The 14,133-nt window shown below is 43.8% G+C and overlaps 1 protein-coding gene across 1 annotated transcript in view; it reads left to right on the top strand.

Moving 5' to 3' along the window:
- LOC138511528 (chondroitin sulfate proteoglycan 4-like) overlaps positions 1-14,133 on the top strand; it is a 479,770-nt gene that overhangs the window by 422,839 nt on the left and 42,798 nt on the right. Inside the window, exon 9 of the mRNA XM_069627268.1 lies at positions 9,794-9,977. Within this exon, the coding sequence (XP_069483369.1) occupies positions 9,794-9,977 (184 nt within the window). The remainder of the gene's footprint in view (positions 1-9,793; positions 9,978-14,133) is intronic.

Raw genomic sequence — 14,133 nt, 5'->3', positions numbered from 1 at the left:
GAAAAATATGGGAGGTGGAAGGGTAAGGGCATATAAGGGGTAGGAGTGGTGGGAGCATATATAATAAATAAAAGGGAAGGGCGGTCTGGGGGGTAACCCCCAAATAAAAAATAATTATTATTTTCTCAGCAAAAACACTTTTGGCAAAAATCTCCACAAACAAAATCCAGGAATGAATGAACATAGAACCATTCTGAAATTTCTAGTTGAGAGGCAAAGTCTTATGAGTGATTCTTTGTTTGATGGGTAACCAGTGTAAGGTCTTTCTATATGAGGAGACATGATCTCGCTTGGATAAACTGTAGATTGCCCAAATTGCTCTATTCTGAGTTGTCTGTAGGCGGTGCAAGTTCACAAGTTTATTGCGGGTTTCAGATGTTTGGTTGAGAGTGTATATCTCAAAACCCCATTGAAGCAAGCCTGACTAGCATCTAGTATTGTTTTAAATGCTAGTTTGGAATAGAAATGAATGGTTGCTTTACGTGTTCTCCTCCTCCATCTCAACACATTTTTGGTCCTTCAAGGAAACCACGGCAAGAGTGGAGATACTACGGAATATTGTAAGTAGTCTGGCCCTTTTCATATTCCAGTCTTCCTTAAATAAGGGTTCCACTCCTATCCATGGTGTAATGGCCCCCCTCCAGTCCCTGGCCTACGAAATCAGACAAATTCTGATTAGCCTGCTTAGTTATGGGACAAGGGCCTACTTGAGTAAGTAATTACAGTTGAGGACAGGTCTCTACTTGATCAATATTACACAGAGGCGATAATAATTCCACCTCCTGCATAGTTGAGGCTTCCTCAAGAGCCTCCTCTGTAAAAGATGTAGAACGATCTTTGCCCACTAATCCCTCTTGATGAATTTCCGTGTCCTTTTTCTTTAAGGAAGATGAGAAGAATTCTCTGAGGCCATTCCTTTGGTATTGTTTATTTCTTGTTTTGTATTTCGTGTTATTCTGTTTTTCCCAGCTTTCCTGTCCTCTGCTCTGATAAGCCCCCTTCGATCTGAGAATGGACAACAATGCCATGTCCTGTTAAAGTTGTTAAAGCAGTTTCATTCTGCTCACGAACATTGATTATTAGGTCCTTGGTTTTTTTCGCCTCTGGGCTCCGATATTTTCAGTTTGTCTGAAAGAAAAGGTAGTCTTTTGATTCTTAGATTTTTTGTTTTTGTTGTCTTTCTTTGACCCTTTTGATTGGCATTAGAATCATGCTCATAGGAAAGAGGAATTGATGGTCACGGTCCTCCCTTCTGCACATTTGAAGCACATCCTTGGCCTTCAGATGAATTTTTAGACTGGGTACAATTAATTAATGTATTAATTTATTTTATTTATTTGCATTTATAAAGTGCTCACACAGCCCAGGGGCTCGAGGCGCTGTTAGACAAATATGTCTTAGTTACAGAACATAGGAAGGCGGTTATGTTACAATAGCACACGGATACGTTGTAAGTAAGTGGCTTGGTTACATTAGCGCTTGCCTAAGTTACAGTAAGCATGAATGGTTACAGTATGCAATCACTCACAATCTGGCCACTGTTTTTTTTAATGACCTCATGGTTTTTGTGCAGTCCACACGTTTCACCTTTTCCTTCCAGTTGGTCAGCCCTCCTCCACGAGCAACGATCCTCATTCCAGGTATTGAGGCAATTCTAAAAATAATTAGAACTATGAAAACCTCCAAAGGCCAGGATTTTACCATGGTTTGAAACCGAATAAATCCCCCATGGACACATTGTGCAACATTATGACTAAAGAATGCAATGTTTCCCCCTCTGCTGGATCCCCTCCCACTTTCAAAACATCCCTGGTCACTCCTTTTCTCAGGAAACGCAACCTGCACCCTGAAACCCTGGCCAACTATCGACCATTTGAGAATCATCCATTTGAGGCTAAACTCAGTGAATGCCTAGCAACAATGAATCTTCAAACCTACGCCAGAGGACTCACATTTGTAATGACAAGCAGTCCGGTTTCAGCCCAGACATAATCACTAAATCCTCCCTCTTAGCCACATGAGAGTGATTACTCCTCAACATCAAGACCAATTTCCTAACTCCAGTTCCTCTGCGGCCTACAACATTGCTTATCACACCATCCTGCTGGTCTGCCTTCGAATAATGGGTATCAAAAAATCCTTCAAGGCAAAGCTGTGATGGATGCCACTCTCTCAAGAACTGTACAGCGAAGACAACATTATGCTAATTCCTATCTGTCAATCTCTCTTTGGAGTCCTCAAGGGCTCATCCCTCTTCCCCCTGGCATTTTAATGTCCACACCCACCGTTTGACATAAGTGATAGGCCATTTAACATCCCTTTCAAAATCTACACCATCAACTCCCTAACGAGAATTAGGCTCGAAGACAACCCAATCTCTATCACTAGCATATCCTCTAACCTGTCAGCTAAACAACACTGTGACCTAAAGATGCCTCTCTAAACTTATCATACATGGATTTCATATTCTGTGACAATTATTTCGGAGCTCTGGACCCCTCTCTTGTGCCCCACCCAAATTCTACCATTCAGATTCTAGGCATTCAATTCAACAAACGCCTCTCCACCCGCAAGCAAATCTCAGCTGTGTCCTGCTGCTCCCACTTGCTCCTCGACATTCTAAGGCAACTTCTCCGGGTGCTCGCCATGAACCACAACGTCTACATTTTCCAAGCACTAGTAATTTCTACACTGAATTACCCTTGCAGTGTATGGGACCAATTGACTACAGAACAAACATGAATAGTGGCTAAATCGCCTACTCAGCCCAGTACTACTACTAATCCAGCAGTGATCTTAATCATTAAGGTAAAACAGACACAGTCTGATGGGTCTTCCTCCTTCACCTTTTGTGGTAACATGGGCTAAGCTCAGGCTATACTCTCAGTAGGATCTGTGATTTATTACCATAGCAACCCAAACCGCAACTGTAGAACAGTCCAAACTAAATGAATGTCCGCTTAAGGTTCTATCTAAATATAGACTTTTAAATAAACAATCAAAAATGCAAACAACTAACTAGAAAGCACAAGTTATAACCCTCCTCTGAGGAGAGAACACTGAAATTGCAGAACTGCTAAAGAATAGCTTTGTTTACTTGAGCATGGCTGTTCAGGCAAGGAATTGAAGCAATGTTAATGTTCAAAAAGGTTCAAAAAGGATATGTCTTTCAATAAAAGGCTTCAAATAGGGGTTTATATATCAGTATGGACCCAAAAGTGGACCGGGGGACAAGACCACTTGACAACACCTTAATATAAGTCTTATGTGCTTCCAGAGCGTCTAACTGGTCTTATCTATGCTTTCCTTGCAGTCAAACCGGGTTTGATGTGTGGCGAGCCCCGATGATCCAAATAGGGCGTAGGGTTGGCAGTGAGACAGGGCTCTGTGCAGTTAGTCCGCATTCAATGCGGTTCAAAGGGTCCAACAAGTTTGGATTGTTAGTCTAGTCTGTTTGAGATTATACTGCTGGGTCGAGTCAGTGTGTGACACAATGGGCCTCATCACAAGTTTGGAGGTAGCCATGCCCTTACTAAGGGCATGGCTACCCCCAAACTTGGGTCTGGCTCCGGGTCCCGCGAAAGGGGAATAACCGGGCCATTCCATAGGGCTCAATGGGAATGGGGAGGATGGTAGCAGCGGTACCGTTCATAACGGTCTGACCAGGCGTGCAGAGCCGCACCCACGAGCAGAACTCGTAATGTGACGGTACAGTGATAACGCCGCCGGCATCACTAACAGCGCCGTTATCACTTTTCCGCCACTATTGTTATGAGGCCCAATGTCTTTCAGTGGTTCGAATCGGCATTCAAGTTGGGTCAAGGTTAAGTCCAGTTGCTTTGATGCAGTACCCTGGGAGGTGCCGTTTAACACTGCAGCATACTTTCTCCCATTATGAACATAGCATTTCTCTGACTGAAGCACCACTTTTCCAGTTTAATGAAAGTTTCAGAAAACATTCTTAAATTGGAAAAGTGGCATTCTTTTCGGAAATGCTCGCAATGACACTGGAGCGCACGTTTTCCACACAGTGTGATTTTAGTGGGAAAGCACGACACCCCCCACCCCTCCAATATTTCAAGCCATTTCAGAATGATGGTGCTGGAAACTGGAGGGGAGAAATGTCAGCTTTCCTTAGCACGAAGTCAGAATCAGGCCATGGTGCCACTAAAACCGGACATGTCCAAGAACAGGTGCAAAGCTCTAGTCCTGATCCCATTGCGTCATTGTAATGCTGACGAAGAAAATGAAAGACTTAATCATGTCAGCAGCTGTCACACCCCATGAGCACAACCACCTATGGGAGTAGTCGTTTTTCCATACACCCTCTATTAACTAGAGAGTCCGTGTGTGAAATATGAAATGGTTTAAAGGTAAACCAGTTGGTTGCAAAATGCGAAAATACCTTTCCACTCCGTTGCTGACCGATATAGCCTTCGACCTGGATCACTGTTTGTCAGTCAGCCCTTACACAGAGTTTAAGACTATGGAAGTCATTTTCATTTGAAACCTAAATTGCATGTAAGTCCTCCATGTACACGGCCCCCTCCTTGTAATGTGAATCCTTTCAATCATGCAGTGGTGATGTAAAGTGTAAAACGCAAACCTAATCGCCTTTACATCTTATTTTTCCACTGTGTTATTGAAAGAGTGTGACTACCTCTGCAGTTAATGATTGCATGCAGCATTTACACCAGCATGAGAATCACACGCTGGTGCCAAAGCATGAAGGTTTGCTGGGGGCGGGCCAGAAAAAGGGAGCAGATAGGTTAAGTCTAGTCCGCTTGACAAATTAATTAAAATACTGTGGCTCAAAGAAAGTGCGGGGAAAATGTACCACAAAATGTACCAACATGTTTTCCGATGCAATACAAAGAAAATGACCACCACTGATTTCCTCCCTCAGACTTCTATGGGACACCCTTTCTTTTTGCTTGTTTTGAACCCTGTCCTGACTTCTCGGGGGCCAGTAAATCCTTCTGCTTTACTTCCCTTGCCTGTTTTGCTCATTCTTATGGGAAACTGTCTGGTCCTTTCGACTATCGGCCTCATTATGAGTTTGGCAGTGTGGCCAAAAATGGTGGTAATGGAGTGGTATTACCGCTACATTACTGCGCCGGCAAAATATGGGTTTGAATGTAAGGTGAAGGAAAAACCTCCAGCAAATTGCTAGAGGTAATTCTACCACCTTACCACCAAAAAACATAAATTTCGATCGAATTACTGCCAGCAGAATTACCGCCGGTGGTAATTCTTCCAAAATGTCCATGGAGTCCATACTCCATAAATGATAACCTAACACTGCCATACCACCACTTGTAATCCAGTGGTAATTCCACCGGACCAAGTGGCAGTACTGGTAAATCAGTTTGTATCTCGGTGGACTTACTGACGAGATACCACCAAACTCGTAATGTGGCGCATTTTCTCTCTCTGTGAATTCTTGTATTGTTACAGTTTCACACATCACCTTACAGTGAAGTGCAGTTAGGATACTTTGTATCCATATATCTTTTTGCATAATGTTTTTTCTTACTTTTACAATATGGCAAATCAAGCTGGTGGCAGGAGTGATATTTTTACCATTTTTGGTACATTTTACTTGTGCACGTTTGCATTTACTACAAATGACAACTAAAAGTGGCTTTCTCCCAAAGATGGCCATGCCACAAGTTTCTTCACTTGTTCTTTGGCTCTATTAGTTCTTTCCTGTCTTCTCAGATCAGGCAAAGACTTACATGGAAATCCCTTTCCCTGAGAACTCTGTGGCTTTCACAGTCTAAGGGGCAGTTATCTTATGTGGCAAGAGGAAGGGTCTGGGACTGTCTAGTCCTGATACACATCCCTGGTGCCTGAATGTCTGTTGCTGGGCAGATGTTGTGTCTAGTGGCTGTCCGTTATTGGATAGTCACTGGCTGTTTGAATGGTGCGGGTCCTTACCATTGGTGGGCTTGGCAGCTCCCAGCCCAAATCATGTTTAAAAGGAGGGCTCTCCCAGCCATTTATCAGATCATCATTGGATCCAAGACCTCTACGAAGAAGAGCAGCCCACTGACAACCCGACCTCTGCAACGGACCAACATCTACTCCAGTGCTGTCCCCGTGAAGCCGTGTTCCTCTGGGTTGATATCGAGAAGACCCTATTCTGTGCTTCGACCCCATGACCAGTAGGAACACCCAGTCCTGACCCCTGCATAAGGATCTATGTCTTCTGAGCCTTCCGAGGTATCCCTGGACCAAGCAGTGGATTGACAATCTCTCTCATGGACTACCTCGCTTCATCCGTCGCCATTCTGAGGCCATCCTTTGAACTTGGAGGATGATCTTCTTATAGACCAAGATGCATGCTACTGCATTTTCAGCCTTCTAGTGTGAACAGAAGCTGTGCTGTGTTAGCTCCTGTGTCCATCTCCAATAGATCACCTGGCCAACACTCCTTCTTCAATCACAAGGTATCGTGAGGTGGTCTGTTCTGCAGAAGTCTTCATGTTTCCTTGTTTGGGTGTCCTACTGGAAGCTGCCTCAAACCAATTCCTGTGCACTGCGACTGACTGAAACTAAATCCCAATGCTGAAAGTTATCTCTGCATCCGCTACCCTTGGGTCTTCCTTGACAGGACCACGCACAGAGGATTGTGTCCCAACAGTTTCTGAACACTGGCAGTGGTCTCTGGAAGAATGGAAGCCAGGAAGGTAAGTTAACTCACTTGTTTCCGTCCCCACACCCTTTTTCACCACATTGTAAAGCCCTGTCCCTAAATCACTATTTCCTGACTTTGGCCAGTGGAGGACTGTTCAAGGATCCCCCTAGGACTATCCTAAGTACTGGGATTGAGTGATCCTACCGACTGAACTTTACCTAACTTTTAGACTCTTATTAATTATAACCACTGGCACTACCAATCTCTTTATGAACCTACTTGAAAAGTATCTATTTTTTAACTGCCAATATTTGGGCACAATGCCCCAAACCATTTAAGGTTGGACTTTATAAGAGCTAGGGAAGCTGTTTTATGATTATCCCAAAGAGTTCTTTCTAATTCTAAAGCATATATGCGCTTAATTTTTTTACACTAATCATTGAATCAAATTCTATTCTGTTTCTTCTGACTGTAAATCTTTATATATATATATATATATATATATATATATATATATATTATACGTTTTGTTTTCCAATATTTGACTAAAGGTTTTACTTGCTTAGTGTGTAATCTAAAGGCCTAATAAATGTTTTTTATATATGCCTGTCTAACTGGAATTACTGCTGTTGCTCTGTGTGGACTCATAGTAGCCCTAGACCACTCACATACCTTTCCTGAGATTAAGACTTGACGCTCTTCTACCTCACCTTGATTGGGTTTGGCTAATCTCTCAGTGCCTTCCCATAATAAGGTGGCCTCCCAAAATAGCCCTCCCCCGACCCAGGCTGATTGTGAAAATCCATCTCAACACCTTTATGTTCTCAGGCCTCTTTTTATATTGAAAAATGCTTTCCCCATAAGTCACTCTGGCTCTTAGCCGCACTATAGGCCAATACCACCTGTTGTAGTGCTCCTCCTCTGGGCTGTAATGCCACATCATACTTGCCAACCCTACAGATTTAGGCAGTAGGCTACTGCTTTTGAAGCAGTCCTACCGCCTACAGATTTCAGTGACGGATCCTACTGCTTTTTACAGTGGCAAATAATTTATGTGACTCCAAGACAGGCTCCAGGACAAAGCATGCAACATGTGGACTGGTAGGTGATTACTTTGATTGCACTCAGACCAATCCACTGACCTGACAGCTACTTGGCTCTGTCCTGCACTCTTGCCAGGGCAACACTTAAGTGAACCACCAATGAAAGCAAGTGGCAAGTGTAACACCATCACACAGCATCTGCCGACAATTTGCTGTTACTATTCAGAATTATACATTTTTAACATTTCAACATCTTTCCATGTTGTACTGTTTCTATGTTTTGTATTTTCCTGTGATGTCATTGTTATGGGAATTATTATTCGTCAAACTTGAAAAATCCTACATCTTTTTGGTCACAGAATGTTGGCAAGTATGCCACATTAGTATCCCAGCCCACGAACCTCCAGTAACATGTCCTTCCCGTGCAGAGTAACGGAGAAAGCATTTTCATTCCTTCAGTGAACAATGTATAAGCAGACATGGCCTCAGCAATTGCTACGAATGTGAAGCAGCCTTTGGATTTCCGTTTAGCAAGTGAATGGATGGCCTGGCAGCTGTCCCCACCAAGCCACCAATATCTCTTCCTTCCTCCGGGGAGAGTCTGTGAAAATAATGAGTTGATCCTATTATTACATTCATCATAGACAATAAAGGTCTGCTGGTTAAATAGATTATTATGTTCAGGAGAAAAGGAATATGTTGGCTAGCATGACATTCGGAGCTTCTGTTGTTAAAATATCTCCACAACAGGAAAAGGCTCTGTGCCATCACAGGTGGGCCAATTAGTCAAAAATCTGCAATTGGGGAATCATGTGTGCACGTCACTTTTTTGGCTACTGTCCTGACTTTACCTGAACCCAGCAAAATGTATCTGTTAAGCCACAGTTTTCCTTTATCGCCGTAAAAGCGTAGTTGGCAGCAGTGTCGCACAGTTCGGTTGGCATCGGTGCTTTATTTAAGCCACTTTGGATGTCTTGAAATCCTGAAAAAGCTAACAAACTTCAAAGTGAAGGGTGCAGGAAGCCAAAGTCTTTCATTGATTGAAGTGTGTTATGAGCCTCAGAAGTATTTTTAAACGTGCTGATGGTATTTTTATTTTCTTTGAATTTCTCCCGGAACCCGTGCCCCCACTCCATGTAGCCAGAGTGGCACTTCTAGAAATCCAATTGTTACTTTGCATTTTGTTCTCAGACTTCAAAAGCAGAATCTTGTTGCTTGTTCATTCACTTCCATTTAATTTGGGCTGTAAATCATTTACTCCCGAAATTTTAAGCGTGGAAATATTTTGACATCCACATCAATGGAATGACTGCCACATTTCTAGGCTGTGAATTTTGTGGCTTCCTTTCCCAGGTGTAACGGAATCACTGGGTGGTACGGACCATGCTTAAAGAATAAGGCCTGTCTGAAAACATGTGCACTAAAGGGTCCATAGAAGTAGGGCTAATTGTGTATAGAGAAGTTTCCAGCTACTATCCAATGGGAATATCCATTAGTATTGTTAGATAATAGCACACTTTCCATTAAAGAAATAAAAGCTTGTCGTGTTCTGGAAATATCAGAGGATTCTTTATCTCTTTATTAACAGAATTTCATAAATCGCTGCATTCACCACCACAGTGGCCTCTTGGCGGCACTGGGACTTACTGGGGACACAAAGCAACATGATCGATATTGATTGATGGGTCAGGTTTGCAGAGCCTGGCAAGGTGGTCAGGAATGGAGCAAATCCACAAAGGGAAGTGGTTTCAAAGGAAAGATGATGCAAAAGGCAGGCCCTCTGGACCCTGGGCTGAATAAAGAGAAGAGGGTTCTGTGGGGACACCTAACACTTGAGTTTAAAGCTGAGGAAGGGTGGTCCAAGATTGTTGAAGTCTCCTATGCACCATGCAGAGTGATAACTGAATTTTAACACATCTGTTTATTAAACACTGAATAAGTAGGTGCACAGCAAAGTCCCCAGGTGTAGTTTGTGCCACTGAATAGTTTGGTTTCCAGAATCGTGTTCCTTCATGGACCAAGGGGCTATGATTATGAATATCTGCAAGTGTGGACATTTTATGTTTCTGTAGTCTCACTTCTAAAGTATCTTGTTTCCTTTTTCATGCAGGTCGATGAAAGCTTAATCGTGTATGAGCACATGAAGAGTGAAGCTATGGGTTGGAGCGAAGAAGACTCTTTCACATTTACAGTGTCCTCCCCTCCTGCCTTTCTTGATGCACAAGTATTTCAGATCACCATTTCTTATGACATCAGTGGACCTGGTAGGCACAGTCGTCTTCTAGCAAATACAGGTAATACAGCTTTCATTTATATGGCCTTTATTATCCTTATTATCTAACAGAGTGAGGGGTGGTGAGAGCAGGCAGTTTAATGGCGTTAATGCCCCTGGCAATGTCCACAGTTGTCGAGCATTGGCAGGGGCTGTAAGAGATCTATCTCAGATTTTATTTTATTAAAACAATCTCAGCTCTCGACATCCCAGCTATGCCTGTGACTTCATCCCCTTCACCCAGAACTGCCATCTTTTGGTGTTTTTCTTACACATGGCATGCTTCTGCATGATCTCGCCTCCTTTCACGCACTAGATATCCTTATGTTAATAGCAACGTGGCTTGATAACACCTCTGGCCCTATTCTAGATCTCATGACACCAAATGCCTTTATATTGATCACATGCCATTAGCAAGCACAGAGAGGAGGACGACTGCATCACTCGCCCCATTGTACAATTGACTACCCCATCAAATACTTCACATTCGTCACCGTTAGTCTTCTGAACCACAAGACATCCCTTCCAACTCACATCAGAATTTACCACCCTCCCGGCAAAGACACCAATTTCACCCAAGAGATTCTGGAACTTATAGCATTCTTCCAACAGAAATGTAAACAGCTCACCATTACTGCAGACTTCAATAGCTGTCTCAACTTATGTATTTTCTGAATCCTTTTGAAATACCCTTCTTATCCAATCTCCTAATTTCCTCCATCTGTGCCCTCCCATCACCATCCATTGTCCCCATAAACTGGTTCAATCACTCTCTAAACTTGGATCTTCCCAAACCAAAAACATGGCACCACCTACCTTCCTCATTCTAAATAGGTCAGACCAAAATCTAAACTTGATTCGCACTCTTCCAGATGACGGATTAAGACACCCTATTGGACACTCTAACCTACTCGATCTTGAAAGTTCTTGATTGGATTGCCCTCTATAAAATAGTTATCATCGGCCTGAACCCAGCAAGTCCTGGTTCTAAAAGCCTCTCAGCATAAAGCAGGATCTTGAGAACTGAGCGAGAACTGCCAAAGATAAACTGGATCTAAAACTCTTACAGCATTCAGACTCGCACAAAATAAAAATAAACAAATAAATCACAGATTAAACAATGCATCAACAAAGCAGTTAATAAACCTAAAAAACTATTCAAAATATTCATTGTAATAAAGTCTCTTATTAGTCACACGGGACACACAGACCAGCTGTGGAGACTGATGTTGATCCAGGTATGCTTTATTGGTACAGAATATACAGTTCCAGTTACTCTTGGGTATATACAGTAGTATGGATGACAGGACATGGACAGGGATGGGTAGATACAGTATACATGAACGAGTAGACCCACCGGCCATCCACTCACTCCAGCCCCCAACTGACTCACTCAGAACATTCATACACTGATGCACTCAACATTCTCCTGAGCTGCATCATGCATCACATTCTATAGGCAATCACTCCAGGCCAGTGACAATGTACAAGACTATATATGACATCTCCCTTTCTTACCAGATTCAACCACGACATAACATTCATCAACTTTAAAATCAACATTTTGAAAATCTTCCCTACCAACTTTCTCTGTACATTGGTGCATCAAAATTCAGAACTTTTTCACATCCAGAATCAATAGAATAAAGAACAAAATCTCAACTAGCCCACCCTCTCAGTACCTATCCATCACCACCTGTCACCCCCTTCAACCTATTCCCCAACTCTACTGAAAAGATCACATCATGTAGACCATCTCCAACATCAAATCCTCAGGCTCTTCGGCAGTCTTCTGCTTGCCCCGCTTCCTTAGGTGGATCAGTTATCCATTGCTACCATCATCTCTCTTTTCTGCAACCTATGCTTCCTCCAGAGCCCCTTTTCAGACTACCTGAAAATTATGTGGATTAAGCCAAGGCTGAACCTCAACACGATAGGCACGCTTAACGCCCGTTTGGTTACCACGCTACCATTTTTTTGCAAAGGTTATTGAATTCCAGTCTCATCTCAAATCACCCAAGCCTTTGCCCAGGTGCAATACGGATTTCAGCCAAAGCATGGCACCATACTGGCTATAACAAGGTCAACGACCTTATGTGGATTGTAGACTCCTCTGGATATGCACTACTGTTACTTCTTGTGCTTTCTCCGCAGCTCTCGATACTCTAGACCATCCCATCCTTCTGCGTCACCTCACATCAGTTTTCCACCTATTCCTGCATCACTTATATTGATTAACTCATTCCTCCACAACTGACCCTCCAAAGTATGTCAAGGGGCTTCATTGTGAGTCTGGCGGTAAACCTGCCGGTGCTACAGGCGGGCTGCCGCCAGACTCGTAAAAATATACCAGCGCCTGACTTCCCAGTGCCACCAGGAGATTCAAAGTCAGGATTCAGAAAAATGAAATTCCCCGTAGGACTCTATGGGAGTGGGGACGCTAACGGCGCGGGTGCTTCCGTGACCAGTCTGCCTTCCGTGGCCACAGAGTTAGACCTGTCGGGCACAATGGCTACGGCAGGCAGATTCGGAGTTGCCGATCCGTAAACTGGTGAGCTTACCGGCACCCATGTTTCTGGACTGGCAAACGTATAATGAGGCAGGCTTTTCACTGCCCCAGCCATTCTCTCCACGTGCACAGACCATCAGGGCTCTATTTTTTCTCCCACCTTTTTCAATATATTGTTGTTGAAATCTTTTATTTTGGCAAAACCATAACAAGTTTACACAATTTAAAATACACTAAAATGTATACATACATCATAAAACAAAAAAATCATACACAGCCATTTTAAAATGTCACATGCAACACCCAAGCAGAGGCTAAATACTTCATTAAATTAACTAAGGCTGTTTTCATCCCTTGTAATTATACGCTGCAACAACAGTCCTTGTTTGCCACTGAACAAACAACAGACTTAAATAATATCTCCTTAGACAGATATATAAGGGGAAAATACAAATAAATTGCATAGCATCTTCCACTAAGGTGGTACAGAATGGACATGTATCTAGTGAATCCTTCTTCCAACGTGCAACAGAGTAATGAACTGGCAGAATTCTAAACTTTAACATTAAAGTCTTCTCAATCTTTTTACAAGGGATATCTAGATAAGGTTCCAGTACAAAAACACTTTTCAACTCTAACAATTCAAACACCACCCTTTTCCCACTTGTTTGTTTACATATCTCTTTTAAAAACCATTTCTCCAGCATGGGGTCTAGCATGGATTCACATGCTCATGAATATTCCCCGTCGTCAGGCCGGGAATCCTCGGTATAGAAAAAATCAGTATCAGTTTCGTTTCTGATCTGTCTTTCTCAGTAGTAACCAATCACTGGTCTCTGGTTCATACTGCCCCCAGCCAATGACTGCCCTCTCCCTAAGCCCCACCCCTGGCAGCCATCCTCAGATTTTTACCGCACGTTCAAATGTTGGGAGTCCTCGTGCTTAGCTCTCGAGCTTTTGCTGCGTTTTCGCGCTTTTTCAGGAGATTTTTTCAGTTAAATAGAGCCTCAAGCTCCACCGTTTCTACTTCCGATCAACGGGGATCCGTTTCGGAGTTTCTACACCTCTCAAGGGTGAAGATTTCGTCGAGTTACGCTTTTGGAGGATTCCAGAAGTTCCGAGGCCTACCCCGGACATGGCCCAGGAGAAAGGGAGCTCGACGCCCGGGAAGCTATTCAGGACCTGCCCTGGATGCCAGCTTCAGAACATTTTCAAGGAGGACGAGCATTCATTATGCCTCTACTGTCTCCATGAGGACAAGACGCAAAAGGAAAAGGACTGCGCGTTTTCTGGAAACATGTCGGAGCGGACCATGAAGGATCGCCACCTCCGTCTCGCCAACTGGCTGGAAGGTAAGAGCCCGCCAGGCGAGAAGAAGAAGAAGTCCGAGCGGTCTTCTAAGTCCTGTGAGAGTGCTCCGGCGACGGGGGCCCAACAAAAGGCTACACACCGCGAGTCCGCGGGCACCGGGAGCGCCGAACGGTCGGGCTCCTTGGCTGCCAGGCAGGGCGCACCCTCCCCGGCGCCATCGACCACGAGCCAACGCTCTGGCTCGGGTAAGAGGAAGTCCGAGAACCCGGCGAAGCTTCTGCAGAGGCCCCGGTCGATCTCGAAGACTCTGGCAGAGGGGGAGCGAGGCTCGGACCCTCCCCCCAAGGTGAAGGCCCCA

The sequence above is a fragment of the Ambystoma mexicanum genome, chromosome 6p (genome assembly GCF_040938575.1).
Source record: "Ambystoma mexicanum isolate Mex_15411 chromosome 6p, UKY_AmexF1_1, whole genome shotgun sequence".
Taxonomy (NCBI): Eukaryota; Metazoa; Chordata; class Amphibia; order Caudata; family Ambystomatidae; genus Ambystoma; species Ambystoma mexicanum.
Note: the sequence above shows the minus strand (reverse complement) of the source record. Positions and strands in the feature narration are given on the sequence as shown.